Source organism: Dendroctonus ponderosae, unplaced genomic scaffold, assembly GCF_020466585.1.
Source record: "Dendroctonus ponderosae isolate FM_Combo_2020 unplaced genomic scaffold, Dpon_F_20191213v2 Dpon_F_20191213_3, whole genome shotgun sequence".
NCBI classification, from domain to species: domain Eukaryota; kingdom Metazoa; phylum Arthropoda; class Insecta; order Coleoptera; family Curculionidae; genus Dendroctonus; species Dendroctonus ponderosae.
In genome coordinates, this window is record NW_026018508.1 from 1949461 (window position 1) to 1970169 (window position 20709).

The 20709-nt window shown below is 33.7% G+C and overlaps 1 protein-coding gene across 1 annotated transcript; it reads left to right on the forward strand.

Annotated features, from left to right (window-relative positions):
• Positions 1 to 4542: 4542 nt before the first annotated feature.
• LOC109544911 (juvenile hormone esterase) lies at positions 4543 to 16516 on the forward strand. Its single transcript, XM_019915338.2, has 10 exons — positions 4543 to 4720; positions 6304 to 6453; positions 6511 to 6654; positions 7774 to 8107; positions 10180 to 10376; positions 10644 to 10788; positions 11063 to 11235; positions 12843 to 12969; positions 14777 to 14912; positions 16179 to 16516. The coding sequence occupies exons 1-10, from the start codon at positions 4664 to 4666 to the stop codon at positions 16360 to 16362; spliced, it is 1647 nt and encodes a 548-aa protein (XP_019770897.2). The 5' UTR covers positions 4543 to 4663; the 3' UTR covers positions 16363 to 16516.
• Positions 16517 to 20709: the final 4193 nt, after the last annotated feature.

The window sequence follows — 20709 nt, forward strand, 5'->3', positions numbered from 1 at the left end:
TAATCAGCCCTGTGCTGCATCATAAATTCTATTTTTAACGGCCACACGTTATGGTAACTTAACAGTTCAGGATAACAGTTTCGATAACGCAGCAACACAACCGATGTGGCAACACAAACGTTAAAAATGAAAAATATGTTGGATGCATAAAGTGAGATGCTTTTATACGAATAGTCTATTAGTTAGAGATAGAGTTAACATCAAACCATTGAAGGTTCTAAAACATATGCACCACATGTGCACGTTTTGACCATTTGGCTCACCTACTACCATACTTGTTTTTGTTTATGAATTGCATTCACTTTCACTTCCGTTCTTTACTGTTCTTGACGTATGTTCTCAAACGCTTTCAATGGAGCATGCACAGAAAAGGCAAAAAAACAACCCGCAAACAATTTGAAAATTTAGTAGAGTTTGTGGAGGAAAATAAAGTTTATTTTCGAGATCATTTACCAATTGTTGTAATAAATAATTTATTCCCCGAGGTTAACTTCCAGGGACGCACGTTAAGTTCGAAAGCAGCATGTGATTTGATGCGGTTATTCTGAAGCGCTATTTCTTAATATAACGTTCGTCGATAGCCTGCGCCTGTTATAATATAACGGTTTGATTGATACAACACACCAGTTGGAGCCACATAACGTGTTTGACGGATAACATGCAAATTAAATTTAACGTGAGTGATACAGCACAGAGCTGCATATACGTTATCTTTTAGGCACTTCGAATATTTAATCCGAAAGTACACTTAATGATGTTGTTCAACCGCAAAAGATAATGTTTAAATTTACATTTTTTCTTATATTAAGTAGCGCCATAACTATTTTCCGTTTCTATTATGACACATTTGTTTTGCTCTCATTCAGTTCAAAAATTATATTAGTTAATTATGTATTGCCAGTATTATTTCTAACCTTCTCCCATCTTTCCGGCGTCAGTATACCAATTCCGTCCATGTAAAATGTGGTTAGATTGGGTGGACTGTTAAGATTTTCAACAGCCGTTGACTTGTTCTTCAGAATTGAAGGAACTATTAAAAATTGTTGTCAGGGGCAGAAAAAGCGGTAGTCTGTCGAGGCAAGATTTCGTAATTGACCAATGCAGGACGTATCTATCAGCAGGAATTGTTAAATTTTACTTCACTAACTTGGGGTAAATTATTCCTTCACAATCCCATTATACACATTTTTTATAGCAAATTTCCATTCTGCTCAACATTATGCAAAATAAACTCAACTAATTTTCCCTTACTTACAATACAAATGTTTATTATTTCCCCATATTTACTAACAATGTTCAAAGTATTATTTGTTCTTATAATCTGCATCAAAACCCAGTCTTTGCGTTTTACGAAACACAATGTGTGTGCTAAAAATATTATTTGCATGTGCATCGTGCATGTATGAGCACAACTACGTATTTTTTTCTACAGTCATGTTCAAACAACGGCTGAACCCAGGTGGAACAAACCTGTTAGTTTTTTTAGAAAACAAAGTTAGATATTTCTATAGATTACTGTAGCTCTCAATCGCAAATTATTTATTTTATCATTTGTTGGCTATTAAAAGACATGTTTTCCACAACAATAATAAAACTTCAACCCATGCTTCGATCTTGAAAGTTTTAACAAAATTTACAATATCATTAATAGATAACTTATAGACACGACTGTTCAAAGTTCAAAATATTATTTTAAACACTTTTGCAGATCAATTGCTTTGCTCAAATTATTTTTCATCACTTTAAAATATGTTAATTTTTGTGTGGGCACTTGACTAATATTTTTCACATTTTCAGTAAAGCAGTATTTTCGTCTCCATAGTATCTTCTAAGTCTTCATCATTTCAGTGGTTTTTGTGTTGCCCCCTGGATTTCTAACCTACCACATTTCTAGCTGCTTCTGTAATTGTTCCAGATATAAACTTGCTATGCGCCTCCGTATCATTAGTAGTGTTTTCTCTGATAAGTCGCCCTTGTTCTTCATGATAATGTTCTCTCATCTCTGTCTGATAAAGCTCTTCTGTATTCCACTGAGGAGAGGGACGACCCGTTGGCGTGTTCTTTACTGTAGATACTCTGGCTTTGACCAGGAAATGATCTGAATAGACATCTGCCCCCCTGCAGCTTCTCACGTCTATTACATCCCGTCCGTGCCTTGCATCAATTATAAGAGTGATCTATTTGTTTCCTGGTTACACCATCCTTAGTTACCCATGTCATTTTGTGTATGTCTTCGTGCTCTAACATAGTGGACTTTTTTAACAGCTTATTTGATGTTGTAATATCTGCCGCTTTCAGGCCATTGTCGTTGGAAGCATTGTGCAGGCTGTGCATGCCCACATGAGGTATTTTCACGTCCAATTTTTGCATTGAAATCTCCCAGGATGAGGAGTCATGTTATGTTTGGGGGAAGTTAGGTTAGATTCCTCTCCAAAGTGTCGCAAAACAGATCCCGTATACCCTCATCTTTGTCTTCCGTTGGTGTATGCACCGATACAAGCGAGTAGCTGTAAAAAGTGCCTTTTTGTGCCTGTAGAAGAACCTTACAACTGAGTTCAGCAGAGATTTCTTTAGTGCAAAACCTGTTCCGAAAGGGTGGGCGTTTCGGTCATTGGCACTATAGAAAAGTACTGAATTTCCAACGTCAGTATGACCCACTCCAGGCCGCCATTTTTCTTGCAGAGCGGTGGTACCCATTAATTCTTTCCATTTCTCTGATCGGTTTCCTTGTGGCAACGTCGATGAAAACTGAGCAAGTTCCAGGTTCCAATATTCATATGTTATTTTCTTGTTCTTTATCCGTTGCTTCTTTATAACCGATAATTTTTTCTCGAGCTGGGGTGGTTAGCGTCACGTGCAACCTTCTTTTTTTTTCAAAACGAGCTTAGATCGGTAGAGTTCAAGTTCAGATATCAAGGATTAAATCACCAGAAGTTAAGAAAACCAAATTGAAAAATCCCTATTGATAGATATACAAATATGTTCAACTGTTGCTCATTATTGATTTCAGTTGTCAATACTGCAAGTGAAACTAAAGGAAAACGCCCTGCACTGGTCAAACGCAAAATAATGCCCCGACAGACTACCACCTTTTCTGTTCCTTGCAATACTTTTTTCATGGGAAACTTTGAGAATTCTGAAGAACACGTCATACAGGATGTTGAAAAGTTTTTCCAGCGCAGTTGGTCAACTGCCAGAAAAATGAGAGATGTTTCTAGATAATAAACGTTAGTTATTTATAACTCGATTTAGAACAAAGAAAAAAGTTGACATTAAAAATTTTTTTCCAAGTTGAACAACATTGCTAAATGCACTTTCGTGTCCAATAGTCCAAGTGCCGAAAAAATTACGTATATTAGACACAGTTCATATGTATATCAATACGTACAAATTCGAAAACCGCTAAACATGTCACGAATTAAATGGCCCCTCAGATAATTTGAAATGACTGAATTTGAAGCTAAAAAGTGAAAAAAAAATCATCTTTTAATGCAAAATACATAATGGATATGCGATGACATACTAATGTAAGTTATTTTCAATACATTGAAAAGTGGAATGTATCTACTGAGGGAATCGTTTCTTGGTATTAAGATCAAAAAACTTATGTGCTGACTATCTAGCGTTCTAAATTTTAATTTTGTCGCCAGGTCAGCTGTTCTTTTTGCTCCAGAGAGAAGCAAAGAAAACAATAATTATAAAAAGTTGACTGACTTTTTGAGGATTAAGTCATTCCATTAATTTAATTGCATTTTGCAGTGTGTCGGAGCGAATAGCACAGAAGGAGAATAGGAAATCATAATATTTAATCATCTTGTGTTCAAGAAAAGAATTCATGCTGAGGATATAGCAACTAATTCGTTGTGTTAAATCTCGTTAACATGCTACCACGCAACTGTTGTTGTTGAAAATTTATCAATTTGAACTAAATAATAATCTAGAAATAATTCTAGCACAAACAAACTTAATTCACTTTCGGAAAGATGGTTTTTACAATGTCAATGCTGAAGCCCAGCGACCTGTAAATTCTTATTCAATCAAATTATATTCAACTAATTTAATTATCTCAAATCAAATATTAGTAGAAAACCATTAATTTATATTTCATCCACTTTTATGAATAAATCTATGTTTTATTAGCTACTAACGGCAGTGGTTGATCTAAACGTTACATTCGGAAAGTATAATTAACACTGAATTCCGCGAATATAATTGTCCATATATGAGGGATAAGACCCTAAGTAGGACGAGCCTACAATACAGTCATTTAGCTGCGACAAACAAAGTCATTTATCATGAGGGAAAACCCCTATGTGAAACATAACGCCCATAAGTAATTACATATTTTTAGATATCTGAAAACATACTTTTCTTGGTAAACAATACAATTAAATTTTTCCTTGTAATGGAAACCTACTTTTACTGCATTTTATAATAAATACCCACTGAAAATATAACCGTATTTATTCTGAAGTTATGCGATTAGGTTGTAATGCGTATAACCCAAATAATTAATATCTTGCTTAAATAAGGTAATGTTTTTGTTTTTTGCTCATCTTATGTATTCGAGATTCATTCATCAGATTTCAGTTATTCCATCAGATTACCTTCATCATCGTGCATCAGGCTGCAAACGTATTTTACTTGCTTATTTTGATATAGCATGTTTAAAATGATTTGGACAACATCGGCTTTGTTTCCTATGTTGTGTTTCATAGTGGTATGTATAGATAATTCAAATACATTTTTATTCGCTATTTTTAAGCTAAAAATATATTTAGTAGCTGTAGAAAGCGAGTTGTGTCAATTCCCATAGCTAATATATAAAAAAGCAATTAATTTCAAATTATTTCAACATGCTATTAAGCATTTTCGCTGAAATATTAAGAACGGAAACAGCAGATAACTAATATACCAGCAGATAATTCTTTGCTCGTGTATTGTTTACCTTTCTTTTATTTGTATTGTGCGCTATGTGACAGGTTTCATCTATAATTTTGTATAGTTTGTGAAACGAATAAGGAATTTGTGAATATTTTGTGAACATTTTTCTTCCATTTCGTGTGTTTTCTCGATAGTCTGATCTTACAGGTGGAATGGAAATCTAGTGGGCATATTACCATCCTAAAGTTTTCAGGTTCATGAAAACTTCAGCTATTCGGATTGATTATACTTACGTCCACACCATTCATGGGTTCATGATAAAAACATAAAAATGCGAATATTGAAAACTATACAAACTAACATTCTCCAAAGGGTACATTTTTCATTATATATTCTACAATATTTTTTGAAACTGACTTAATTTTTCTGATTTCTGTGAGTAGTATAATACTAACATTCCTTCCATGAGTATTAAATTACATGCGGTCTTTTTAACATATTTACAGTTGTATTACAATTTTTTTCAATTTATCCAAAGCTGTTCCTCTTTAAAATCTGATCTATATCTGATTTTATCAGACAATCAATCATCTGAAATATTTATTGCATTTTGATATTTTGATTTACATCGTCTCAGCTGCCTGCACATGTATTAAATAGCAAATATTTATTTGAAAAAGATTGAATTGACGATATTTGTGCACATTTTTGGCGTTTATGTGTTTGACGAAACATGGTTTTGTAAAACATATCTTTTCCTCCATCCACATTACTCTCATCAAAATTTTTTTAAATGCTATCTCGATATATTTATTATGCTAAGAGTTTAACATATTACTTTCCTGATCACTTTTCCTTAATTGGCAATCATACCGCAAAACTGTTCTACTTATTTCATAGTACATCGCCTGGGGCTTGCAGTATAAAAAATATTTTCAATGCCATAATATTTTGTCGTTTCAATTATATTCCACCCTTTTGGTAGGCATCAGTGAAGGTAAATGGCAAAAATTATTTCCTAAGGTATTTTGACCAATACAAAATAATGTGCTTAAAAATAATATTTAAATTTTCACGATTGTCGAACACGGAAATACAGCCCATCAAAGATGAATTATCTAATCTTCAAATTCTTCAGCGATTTTAATATTTCCCAATATTGCAATTTTCTCCATTTCTTTTCAACTAAACTTAGAAGGATTTCTTCAGAACTGAATAAGAGGGCTTTCATGAATCGTGAAACTTTATAAATGTTGAAGTTTTGACCATTTCATCATTTCAACATATTTACATGGTGAACTAAACTATAACTTATTTATAACTTATTTCATATCTACAATAAGCATGTTTCCAGTTGTTTTCCATTCAGTTCAATCTATAAACTATGATAATTTACTGACTGGAACTGATTTTCATTAGCAATCTGTACCTATTCCTAATAACTTACTGGTGACAGTACCGAATGGTGCAATCCAGGGAGCAGCCTATTCAACAGGAAATAATATAAGTTATTTCGGATTTAGAGGTATTCCTTTTGCTACCCCTCCCATAGATGATTTACGATTCGAGGTAAAATTTGAGAGGAAAAAATATTTAAGAACGTAACAAATAATCCATATTATTTAGCCTCCACAGCCAGCTCAACCGTGGACTGGAATTTTGGATGCAACACAGGATGCAAGTGGGTGCATTTCGATATTCTATGGCGACAGTACAGTGGTTGAAAGTGAAGATTGTCTATATTTGAATGTTTATGTTCCCAATGTTCAGGTAAGATTTTCGTTAATCAACTTTACTTCTATTCGCTAATTTTTCTTCATCTTTTATTCTATAAATCTTCTAAAATATAATAGTTCAATGCAACCTCAGTATTCGAAATGCGTTTACACTTAGCTTGTATACCTCAAAATGCATACTACGTTCTCTTATTAAATAAGGAATATTAATAACTTTTAAAAAGTCTGCAACTCACAATAAAAGTCATATAAGTACATTGATGTGAGTAATTGAATTGCAAAAAACTTCTATAGAAAAAATTCACGTTTTATTGAATGCTATTTCCAAATATTAACATTTTGTTCAGAAATATTTTTTTACAAAGCCCAGCATATAACCGAGTTATTATTTTATGGCGTATTTGTCTAACTTAGCAGGATTAGTAATACTGTATCAAATGTATCAAAGAATTGGATACACATTTAACCAATTTTAAACAAAATTAGTATATTAAATTTAAGGAAGAAATAATAAATATCAATATAATGCTAAATTTTTATTTGGTTATATTAATTGTACAGAAATTTCTCCTAAATAATTATATTAATGCATATAGAAAAGTTTTCATAATTGTTTTATTTAACATGGTTTTAAGACAATAATGTGCAAAAACTGGTGGATTATGATCATATACATTCAAGACAAACTCAACCGAATGTTGCATTGATTCCATTCTAGAGACTATTTATTTGGATCTACCTACTTTACATATAGGGTGTAGGGGGTCAAAATTGGCGTCATTCTTCTGGAGGGGGGTATCTGGGGGTGTTTTGGGAGTACATGAAAAATAGTTTAAAAATTAAATGGTATAAAAACTTGTTGTAACAATTTTTCCTTAAACACCCCCAGACAGAACCTCCAGAGGAATGACGCCAATTTTGAATCACCCTGTATTATGAAAAGTTCCCAAAGGGAAATTCGAATTTTTATAAAAATCAAAATTACGACATTTATCTCAGATAGCAATAAAAAGTATGCAAATTTACCAATTAGTGTGAAGATCAATTTAATTTTTCCGTATCAAGTACCTATTTTCGAAACCATAAACTGTAGGATAAGACACCATTTCACATGTGGTATCTCCAATTACTACACTATCTGTACATTTTTCAGCTTGCGGAAGATTTTCCCGTGATGTTCTTTATTTTTGGAGGCGGTTTTCGTGAAGGAAATTCCTCCAAACTGTTCTACGGTCCCGATTTCTTGATGGAGCGAGGAAACGTAATTTTAGTTACCTTTAATTATCGCCTAGGTGCGTTTGGATTTATTTCAACTGAAGACGAGGTGCTACCGGGAAACGCAGGATTGAAGGATCAAAACTTAGCCTTACAGTGGACATATGAAAATATTATCTATTTTGGCGGAGACCCCAATAAAATCACAATTTTTGGAGAAAGTGCTGGTGGTGCGTCAACAGGATTGCACTTAGTCAGTAAGAAATCTGCAGGTAAAGAACACGAGTTTGATAATGTACTTTACTTACGTTTCGCTCTTGGATAACAGCATTTCGCCATCTAGAATTGTTCACTGAACAAGTTCAATCAGTACCTTATTCAATATTTCCTTAGACTAATGTACATTTCCTAACCAAAAAGGTAAATCTCCAGCCTACTGGTGGAACACCGAATTAGCGTTGCAACGGCAAAGATGCATCGAAGCAAGAAGGAGGCTAACAAGAGACAAAAAAAACAACACTATAAACACCAAAGAACTGAGTCTACACGCAAACATCTACAAAACAAATAAGAACGAACTAAAAATGTTGATACAAAGAAGCAAAAGGGAACATTGGAAGTCTCTGTGTGAGGACTTAGACAACGACATCTGGGGGAAGGCCTACCAAATAATAACGAAGAGAGTGAACATAAGGAAGCGAGTAATCCCGGATGACAACCCCATCAAAAGGCAAATCGAGAATCTGTTCCCGAAAAAAGCAGTAATAAACTGGATGGGGCCGGCAACTGCGCTGGATACTGCAATCACTCCCTTCAGCAAAGAATATATAAAAAATGCGTGCAAGGAAGAATGAAAAACAAAGCCCCTGGACCAGGCATTACTCTTGCAATACATGCAGAGTGCGTAAACAGCAACCCATTCGTATTCCTAAACATGTACAACCAATGTTTAGAAATTGCTAACTTCCCAGAAATCTGAAAAATATCCAGACTAGTGCTGATTGAAAAACCCAAGAAACGATCAAACGACGAGAATACTTACAGGCCTTTATGTCTAATAGATGTCGCGGTCAAAATTCTGGAATCGCTTCCCAAGAACAGAATCACTGAGGAAATGCAACAAAAAAACTTAGAACATCCGAACCAATACGGGTTTACTAAGAGCAAAGCAACCACAGATGCGATTCAAAAAATCTCCGAGATAGCAAGCAAATGTAAAGAAAAAATCTAGAAGAACCGCGACAAATGCCTAATGATTCTATTAGACATAAAAAATGCCTTTAATTCAGCACCTTGGGATGGCATTATAGATGCAATGGGGAAGGACGGATTCTCGCTCTACCTAGTGAACATAAATAAATCCTACCTGAATAGCAGATTCATTATAAGCCCAAACGGAGAAGAAATCCAAACCAAGTGCGGAGTGCCACAGGGTGCTATTCTTGACCCGACCTTATAGAACATCTTTTATAATAAAATCTTTAACACAGAACTCGGCGAGGGAGAACATCTTGTGGCATATGCCGATCTGGCACAAGACGCCAAATATGGCACAAGACGCTGAAGTATCAGCACTATAGGAACTTGCTAACTACCATAAACAGGAAGCTGGCAATCCTAATAACCTCCGCATATAGAACTGCACCAACGGTTGGTATAGAGGCTATTTCAGTCATGATCCCTATAGACCTGCTGGTAAAGGAAAGAATCGAGATAATCAACCTAGGCAGGGAGCACAAAAAAACGGCTGGGATCAAGACAATGACGATATAGCAAGAGAGATGGGAACAGTACAACGGCTGGTCCAAAACATTCATCCAGAACGTCACCAAGTGGAAGGAAAGCGAACTCGGGGAAACCAACTACTATTCCACGCAGGCAATCACAGGACACGAAGTTTTTGGATCTTATCTGAAGAAGATAAAGAAACAAAACAATTATGACTGCTGATTCTGCAAAGCAGTGGACCCCCAGAGCATACAATTTTTGATTGCCAGAAATTCACAGAAATAAGAAAGGAAGCAGAAGAAAAATGCAACGCCATTGTAAACAAGCAAAACATCAGCGAAATCATAACCAAAATTAATGCATGCTGGAAAGCAGTAACAGAAATGCTGGAAGAGATAATGAGAATCACAACAGAAGAAGAAAGGTGGAGAGAAAGGGAATAATTTATCTCTCTCTTACAAGTTCCGCGTTTAGGAACTTGTAAGAAACTTGGAAAAAAAATGTGTATTTCCTTAGAACACTTTTGTTTATTCAAAAATTATAAAAAATATAAACTTCTTGCTWATGATGTATATGTAATAATTATCCAAATGTAATACATTAGAAAACATTTTAGGCCTGTTTAGAGCAGCAATAGTTCAGAGTGGATCTGCCGTTAACTCTTGGTCCATATTAAGAGATTCGAAAACCTTGACATATAAATTAGTGAATGGCATACCTGGAGGCAATATTGTAAATACAAGCCAAGAACTTAAAACTTTCTTGAAATCTCGCAATGTTACAGAGATTATGGCATCAGAGAATGCTAATGAAGTAAGTTGCAGCGCATGTACGCAAAACTAATATTTAAAAAAATACTATTGAGTTATACTTGCTGATACAAGTATCCTTTGGACATAAGCCAATACATTGTAAGTATTAGATTTTAAAAGCAGTAGATTTTTCACGCCTTAAGTATTAACCAAAAATAATCTTTATATGTAAGGCTCTAACAGATGCTGAAAGTTAGTATTCAATTTAATAGTTATAATAATTAGTTATGTTTTACTAAGCATTTCAACGATTACTTTTTCACTTTAGATTTTGTTTGGACCAGTGTTAGAACCACCAAACGAAAATTCCTTCTTAAGCGAGTATCCTTATCAACTACTTGACACTGGCGATTTTAATCAAGTTCCAATTATAATCGGAATTTGCGCCGAGGAGTCGCTTCTGTTTTTAAAAGGTAATTCTGTTGAAACATGTTTTTAGTGTTCTAAGAAATTATGGTGCTGCCGAAACTTAATGAACTATGTGACTGAGATGTGTGATCATGGTTAACATAGGAGCCATGCAATTATTCATTATTTATCACTTTTATCAGTATGTGAAAAACAATCACACGCTCCAACTACATAATATATAATCTTGGACAAAAACTAAATTCAGTAACTTCTACTGTTTTATTTTTTGATATTTGCATCGTAATAATTTTTTATTTTTTTTTAATACCTGCTTAGATCTGCAGACGACGGCGCTGGCTGCTAAGAACGCCGACCTTTATCCAGCTCTCCTTATTCCTTCCGACTTGCTGCCCAACTCAACTGATGAGGACATTGTTGCCGAAGAAATTAAAAACATTTACCTTACAGATAATCAAACTTTTTCAAGCAATTTAACCGCTTACGCTGAGGTAAGTATTATTTCGTAACATATTGAAATTATACAGGATGGCTCAAGGTTGATGGTGATACCTATATGGAAAACGCGACTTGGGATGTTCTTTTTGCAATTGTTTTGCTTGGGCTAATTCTTTCCCATCCGTTTGTTTGCATCCGCAGTACGCATATATTATAGACTTCCCGTCCTAATTGTATAGGGATGATCTTGTTGTCTTGTGATGATAAAGTTGCCGATGTTGATCTTATGCTCCTTTTGATCTTTTCGAGCTGAATTTGTTCTCCCAATTTAATATTGTGACCCAATTATATATTTTCAGTTGACATGTTATTATTTTGGATATATGCAAAGTGATTCAAAATTGGCCTCCTTCTATTTAATTGGTTATAGGGTGAACTCCCCTTAGAGAGTACGAGAAAAATATTAAAATGTTTCCCAAAAATTTCTCTTGATAATCGAATTTTCACTTTATTAATAAGTATTATTTTGAAATGGTCTCATATTTTATTAGTAGCCTATTGAAATACTTAAGCATTGAAAAGAAAATTACAATTTTTACTTCAGGTTTTTAATTTTTCAATATCAAAAGTACTTACTTTTCTGCCATTCTTTGATGAAAATTGAAAGCGGCAACAATGTTTTTTTTATTATTTGGAAGTTGCAGGAAGATAGCTGTCTTCAAGAATTGCATGCCTTTGTCAAATTGTAACTTAGTTTAAAGCTTCATTCACAAAATCTTCACCAATTTATCAATATACGGATATGCTCTCAGTTATGGGGGGGAAAGCCACAGTAAAATAGCAGAAGCGGTTAGAACTTACAAAACAAAGCGCTAGAATAACTAGACGATTGGCTCTACAAATTGAGGCATATAATGGACCAGCAAGAGGTGTTCTTGTTCCAGACCCAGAGGAACAGAAATTGGAGAATTTGCAACAGAGCTTTCCTGGCGTGTTCAGAGTATTACACAACAACTAACACTTTCCCAGGCACACGCTAATTACCGAGAAAGGGCTACATTCCTACCATGTTTGTAAAATACACAGGAGACAAGGACACATTAAATATCTGGTCAACAAAACACTGGTAAAAATAGAGCTGGAGTTAATTAGCCGGATACGAAAAGCTGTCCAAAATGTGAGCCCAGACCGCTGCGAATAATGCACAAAAAAGTGATTGCAAGGGTAAAAGCATGCTTGGATGTAAATCGGCAGAATTTCGAATACCTCTTGTGATTTATTGACCATCGAACCATAGCCGTTCACAGGGAGGTTTTTGTTGACCTCTGTGGCGCATTCTGTTATATCACTCATCTTCTCAAAAAGGTTGGCAGCACTGACAGCAAAGTGACAACGTTATGTTCTAACCTCTAAATATTTTATTGTCACTTTCGCTTTCTGTACTGTGTGGCCATCTTTCTGGTCTAGTTACTGTCTGCACCCCGTAAATATCTTCAGAGGAATGACGCCAATTTTGAATCACCCTATATATTCGATACTGCTATAGACGTGATCATATGTTCTGCTCGCCCTCAATTTTATGAAAACATAAAAATTATTTCGGCCCTTAGTTGATTAAAATATATTAGTAACAAATACATCTGATAATAACTATTTTTAGTACCTGTCAGACGCTGGATTTGCCGTAGGCATTCTTAAGCATGCACAACTAACATCCAACTATATGCCAGTCCACTTATACCGATTTGCTTACTATGGAAGACCAGTGGCTATTCCATTCCTTGAAGGTAATGTTTTCTTCTATATTATCTAGTAGGGATATTTTTATGGATGATGGTATCGGACTATTTCTAGTCCGAAAAGTTAAAGAAATTCAACTAATCTCAACTTCTTCGGATGGTTCGATAATGGTTTCCGCCTTAAGGGCTGAAAAACTTTTCAAACGATCTTTTGTCTGGCCGTGCAATCCTTTATTATCTGATAATACTCGGATGTTCCGTACATTATGCGAAGAGGAAAATGAAGATATGACCTTTTTCATTGTAGCTGGATGTCTAGATTCAATAAATTTGAATGTTGCTATAATTCCGAGTCGGCAGACAATGCGTTCTATCATCGATTTAAACATTACAAATGTTTACCAGAGCTTTGACGATTATTAAGTAATTCCTCAATAAACAAATTCTTATATATATAAAAATGTATATAGCGGGTGGTTTCTTTTTATCTTGAAACGCTGACATTTTTAGGAAATTAGTGATCCTACGAGAAAATGTTTCAAATAAGAAACTGAAAAGAGAAAGATTATTCTTGTCAGGGAAAATATACCCTACATCGATCTTGTAGGCTGGGCAGGGGCCAACTTGAAAATTTGAAATAAACACACCGTTTTGCAGCATGCTCGAGTAGTACGTCAAAAAGTGAGAATGTTTTATCTAAACACTTAAAATTGTAGTGAGATAAATGTCAAGTAACTTTAAAATTCTAAGTAAAATGGTCAAACTGAAAAATATTTCAATTGAAATACAACATAAATTCTTAGCTTTTGTTAAATACATATTTCATTAACAACTCAAATTCAACAAAATAAAAATTGAAATAATTAAAGCAGATGTTCAAAATGGTGAGCTTCAACTTCAGTACATTTATTGATTCGTCTTTGAAATGAATGCACACAGCTTAAAAGCATATTTAACTGAATTTCGGCAAAGCTTCATACACTCTTTCATTAAAAAAAACTCACAATAAACCCTGGTGACGTGAGGTCTGCTGATGTTGCAGGCCAGCTTATAAGCCCAGCTCTACCAATCCAATTTGAGGATTAGTCCTTCAAGTGTGAATTAGATATTGTGCTGGATAACCATCGTGTTGAAACCACATGTTCTGTCTCAATTCTACATCAACATATTTGAGTAATATTGGCAATTACTTGTGTAGTTGGTTTCTGTGATTTTCACCATTCAGATTGCTCGCTTTAGTGTACTTCCACTGACCTTTTCCCCAAATATCACTCGGTTTTAAAAATTATTTCCATTAAGTTCTTGATGCAAAGAGAGATGATAAGCTATTTAATATATCGTCGCAAACTAAAGTGAGGATAATCAGTCTAATTATCTTCCCCGGTAGCTGTTCTTTGAAAAGTTTTTTTTGGCTTTATGCTTTGTTCCCTAGTAAATTGCTTAACTCTTCAGTGAAAGAATGAAAGTGCTCGCGCCCTACCTGGAAAATGCTGAGCGTAAAGAGCGACAGCATGATAAAGAATTATTCCGGCATCTCCATAAACCGACATCATTTGAATATGTTCATCCACAGTTAATATATCCATGTCAAAAATTAATTTAGAAAATATATATTTTTAAAATCTAGTACCTAGTATTTTCAATTTTATTTACAACTTTTCGTAAAAGAATAGTATACATTTTGGTTCGAAACTTTTATTGATTTCAAGTGAAAATTGCGATTCTGTTATTCTACAAAAATATTTACATCTACATAGGTTACCTGTGCTCACTGGGTCCACATCACTACAGATTTAAAAATTGAATAAAACATAGCAAAATACACTTTTAAGTAAAGGAAAGTTTTATATTTTAGGAGCAGAAAAAGCCACACATTCAGCTGAAATGCCATTCCTCTTCAACATCAGCACGTACAGCAACACTAGTGACTCTCAAGACTTACTAATTCAAAAGCAGATAACTACTCTTTGGGCCAATTTTGCAGTATATTTGTGAGTAGTACCGAAACGAATACAGTCACTCTTCGAACATCTTCTTCGACTGATTTTTCGAAAAATCATTTATAATAGTATATGATCGAATAAAAGTTGAAAGGATCACTCTACGTGCGAATGGAAAAGTTGCGTAATTCCGCAAGTTTACATTACGACCGCATTAACTAACTAAAAGAAAGGATAATTTATTATATTGTTAAATACACCAGTTCTCACAACGATCGGAATGCTGACAGAAGCCCAGAATTGCCCAGTATTAAAAGATTGGAACGTTATACTTTATAGAAACGTTACCTTTATAGACAAATATTGTATTGTAAATATAAATATTGGACAGTTTTAATGTTCTTTGCAGGGAAAATCTTGAACTTCGACGCTTTTAAGACCATCAGACTTTCTTTTCAGAAAGGTTCTAGTAATTTGGTATAAGTGGTAGTGTTTACATTGTGATGAATGCTGTTGTTCGTAACGCAGAATTGAAGGATCACTTCGAGGACGGTTTCTCCTTACATGATAATTTTGGAAGCAATCTAACAATACATTCTCCAAAAAAAATTTCAAATGAGCAGCTTCCCATTTTTGACGAGGTTTTGTTGGTAGCAAGTAGTTCGTAGTTGCTTTCTGCTATTTGTATAATATTTGGAGGCGTTAAAGATTCCTTTAACATTTTATAATAGAGGCATTTCGTTTAATTTGAGGTTCAATTTTCTAATTTAACAATAGTATTTGACGAATAATAATATGTCGGTTAGACAGAATTTAACCGTAACAGAAACGTGCGTTTGATTTACAATTCGTAAAATGTAACTTACTTAGATTGTGGATAGTGTGTCTTGTACTACTCTAGGTGGTGGTGGCAGATAAAGTGTATTTAAAAATTGCTTCCCTTCTTTAAAATTTCACCTTTCGCCACTGGGTCTATGCTATACTTTTTTAGGTTTACTTTTAAATTTTCTGTTTATTATTTCAAGCAAAAGAAATGTAGATTCGTTGTTTACTACGACAAATAATGAGGAAAACACCAACCAACGTGCTATATCAAATTTTTAAAACACCCTGTGTGTTTCAGTTTTAATCGAAACCAAAATATAGTGTAAACTTTTTTAATCACCTTTTTACCATAGAAATTATCAAAATTACTTCTGACTCTTTTGATACTTTAAATGTTGCTTTGGACTTGTTGTAATATTCGTTCAGAAAATTACCAAATTGAGTGTTTTTAAGTTGACATGCGAGAAGTTTTTAAAAAATTACGATTTTTAGAAATCCGACTCCTGATGAATCCAATCTGCTGACTAACCTAATCTGGCCTGCCTTAGATGACGAGCAGTCATTCCTAAATATAAATAACACACTCGAGGTTGGAACACATCTAAAAGAAGAAATATATTCGAAATGGAGTTCCATTTACGAGACTTACGGGAGAAAGCCATTCATTACTTTCTAACATGAATTAGAAATCAAGTTTGGATCAAGTTTTTATCACTTATCTACAAAATATGTTAATAAATATTCATAGGGAATATGATAGCCTGCTTGAAGTTAAAATCCAAGTTGGAATAAAACATTTGAGCAGTTATAAATAAATATTTTTATTATGTTGTGATTATTTTACTTTAGATTACTTCAATCGTATAATGGAACCAAGACTTTCTAGAGAAACATACGTACCGTGTGTCAATTTGAAATCTTCCCACCTTTGATATCTTTCTTGCAGTTGAAAATATGAAAAATCGGAAATGCCTGTCAATTTTATTTATAAGGGGGAAACTGTAAAAACAATTAAACTTGAGTGCTCTCAGGTTTTGGTTATCATTTCCACAAAAATTATTTTATTGGGTCTCCTTATAATACAGATGATTAGAACAGTAGGTTTCACTTTTAAAATCGTTGAATAATAAGAAAAACATCTAAATTGCAAACAATTTTTTCGAACATTTCTAGAATATATTAACAGCTGAAACTGTTTCAACTGCTATTCATTCCGAATTCGTCCCTTGTTTGAATGGTACCTTATTAAAATACTTATAAAATCGAAAAGAAAAATTGCCACCTTTACAATTTTTTGCTACGAATTTTGTTTCACCAGAATGATTTTCTGCAAAGTGTTTTAAATAATTTTTTGTACAGAAACTGTGTCTGACGAAAACTTGACATGAGGCAGAAAAGCTTTAAAATAAAATCCGCTGGTAACAGAAAAAAATGGAAATTATTTGTACAGGGATAACAGAAATACAAATATTTTTTAACGAAACAATTAACATTTTTAATTTGTTTACACATTTAAAAAAACCGAACTTGTCAATTCGTTCAAACTCCTCAATTTATGCAGTAATGGTTGATTCCAAAAGTAGTCAAAATCGATATAGACGTTTAAAAATTATTTGAAAAAAGTTATATTAATTTGAGAACTTCCGCGCCCTGTAGTGGCTAAATGAAGCAACATTAAATATAGGCAAGATCTATATATCTATTTCGGTTTTGCTTTCTTGGTTTTAGGTCTTTATTTTTAAAATGAAACAGTTAAGCTACATATTTCTTTAAATGTGTGGTGCACTTTATTGGTTTACGTTTCGACCTGATTCGGTCTTCATCAGAACACAATATTTGCCATCAGTGACTGGTTATCTTAAATAATTAACAATTATTTTGTTTACAATTCACTTTTTTATTTATTTTTTTATTGAGCTCACCTAGAACGTAAATTAGTTTATTTGTTGGTGTTACAAATGAACATTCTCGACCATGTTATTACCCACTGAGACGCAATTTATTTTGGGACCCTAAAAGGTGCATTGTTTTTAGTGTTAATATATATTAACGAATCGAATTGTGCCTAATTTTGCCCATTTAACGGATTCTGTATGTTTAAAAATGTAGAAGTTACCCATACAAAGATTCAGAAAATGGCCACCCTGTATATATATACAGGGTGATTCAAAATTCGCGTCATTCCTTTTAAGGGGTGATAGATGCTCCCTTGGGGAGTACGAGAAAAATATTGAACATTTTGTTTTCGAAAATTTCTAGAAGATGTTAACAGTTGAAGATCGAATTTCAACTTTGTTATTAAGCATTATTTTGAAACTGTTCCATGTTTAATTGGTAGCATATTGGAATACTTAAGCATTCAAAAAGAAAAATTACGATCATTGCTTCAAATTACGAAAATTTTGGATATCAAAAAAGCGCCAGCCAGACAGCACCTCCAGAGGAATGACGTCAATCTTGAATCACCCTGTATAGATCTATATATATATATAGCAAAGCCTAGATCGGCTTAGAAATGCACCGGATAAACAAATATATCTATATATGACAGAAGGCTATATATAATTCGTATTCAAAATTAAATTGGAGACAATATGGTGATACCGAGGACTAGAGAGGAATGAAAATCGAAAATATTTGAGTTTGAAAGTAATACATCAACATCATGTAACTCACCCCTTCTTATTACATACAACATAAATACATAAATACAACACTTGCTTGTATTTATTTTGCTTGCAGTGACGTAATTTTATATTCATTTGCAGGAAGGTAAATGATTGTTTTTATTTGCTTGTAAATATATGGGTATTTGTTTAAATGCTTGTAGAATATGAATCATTTATTTTATAAAAGTATACAAAGTGCATATAAAGATATTTGCACCTTGTGAGTTTGATAATGTTGGTGTATTCGAGTATTCGATTATTCGAGTTATGACTACACATAATTATTCGCTTTTTGAATATTCGAATACTCGAATTATTTGAGTATGATTCCGAGCTCTAATGTAAACATTACGTTTAACTACGTATTCAATCTTGTATTACTTATACAATTGGTTCAAAATGACATTTTTGCAGTGTCGTTAAATGCTCAATGCGTGCTGAACGAGATGCGGTTTTTTTTCGATTTAGCAGCAGATAAATAGAGGAGAGAGATCATTTGAATGCTTTGTCTAGTGAACGTCAAAATGTTTGTGTTAAGGCTTTAAAACAGGTGGTTCTAAGTGAAATCCATATGAGAAATGATCCTATTTGCTTAGGACATTTCATAACTGGTAAGTATTTGTACATAAAAGTGATTTTTGATACTGTTTATTTTTGAGTGAAGAAACACAATTTGCCTCGGAAAACCTCTCCAGATTTGTTGCCCAACTTAAATTTAGGATACATTTCAAATCTGCCTGCCTACTCCCTATTTAAAAGGTTTGTAAAAAGAGCTAGAATGAAGCCAGAGGTTGGTTGTTATAACATTAAAAGGCATAATGTTTTTAAGCTGCTGTTTTTAGGTCCCAGCTGAAGTTGTTTCTGCATGGTGTACAAGAATTTGATAGTGTTTCAGAATTTATTGAAGAAATTTGAGCAAAGCAGATTTATGGATGCTGTGTTAGTGAGTCCGTTCAAACTGCTGTACCTAACTGACGAATATTCAAGTCGTATTTTGGAGTGTATTTTTTCCCTAACGTGTGTAGCCTTGAACCGTTCCAGACTCAGCAAACTTGTAAACCTGCAAATCTATATAAGCCTTGAGCTGTAATCCAATGTAAAAACTGCGGCTTTAAATATTAAGTAATTCACCCAATACGTCGTGATATTGGGGAACTTATAAATATCAAGCCGTAATCACCAAGGGGGATCAAACAAGTGTCAAAAACTTCAGTTTGTTTATTGTATCTGTTCCTCGTATCTCCACTAAGTCTTGCATAGTATGCACTTCAAGACATAGTTATCCTCATCGGACATTTGTTCTAAATAAAAATATTCTCTTTCCTCAGCCTGATAACCATGGCTGTTTATAAATATAAGTATTATCAAAAATTTAATATTCAAGTTCATTTTCACTTACTCCGCGTATGAGTGGCTTCTAGAATTTCCTTCATTATAACAATAAAGCGTAAATGATCAAACAGCAACCAAAATCCAATTGAAAAGATAAATAATACAAATACACCAACGTAAAATTATTAATAATAAATTGTGTAAGGTTAGGATACACAATAACACATTTTTAATACTGAAAGCAGTGAACTAGGCATTCCAATAACTATCATTTCGTTACAGAAATAACGCAAATGCAGTATTAAAATAAGGAATAACATTAGTACTGCATGACAGTATTTAGCATGTCCAATAGCTCTCTAATAGTGTAAAAATAGTTATGCTTATTCGAAATCAGTAAAGCAAAGAGAGAGAAGTATAAAGAATGTATTAAACTTCAGCTGCTTCAGTTGCTTGTCGGAAAACTAAAATCAGATCAAGCTAAAAGATTTGTAGATTAGAGATCATTCCTACTAGATTTCTGCAAGCTAAGGCCCCATCCTCCATTTTCTACTCATTGATATTCTAAAAGTTTACTACACTTTTACGAACTACCGCACTTGTCATAAGGGCCACAATGATTATCCACCAATTTCGCGCACTGTCGGTAGCAAGTTACATTCATACACCTTTTCTGAAAAAAACTACAAAATAGAGATGATTATATAAGGATGTGCCTGTTCGTCCTTTCGATGATTAATTGCTCTGCTCTTGCTTGGCAGTTCGATTTCAGTTTTTTTATTGTTGACATTTTTGTGGAAAGTGCCTGTTCGCAGTGCAGTATTTCCCAGGGTAAATTTTGCGTTCCAACTTAACCAAAGTCAACAACAACTAAACGGAAAAACGCTCCAAGCGCCGATATTTCACTAATTTAATTTTAAATTTATAGCCATTCTCATTTGTCTGAATTTCATTCAAGCGCAATGATTAATGCACATCGCCAAAACTAAAATAAAAAGCCGAATTAATTTAATTTTTCTAAA

Coding starts and splice junctions, on each gene's coding strand:
- LOC109544911 (XM_019915338.2), top strand. CDS start 4,664: ATGTTTAAAATGATTTGGACAACATCGGCTTTGTTTCCTATGTTGTGT. Junction 10,789..11,062: donor GTCGCTTCTGTTTTTAAAAG/GTAATTCTGTTG, acceptor ATACCTGCTTAG/ATCTGCAGACGACGGCGCTG. Junction 12,970..14,776: donor GGCTATTCCATTCCTTGAAG/GTAATGTTTTCT, acceptor TTTATATTTTAG/GAGCAGAAAAAGCCACACAT.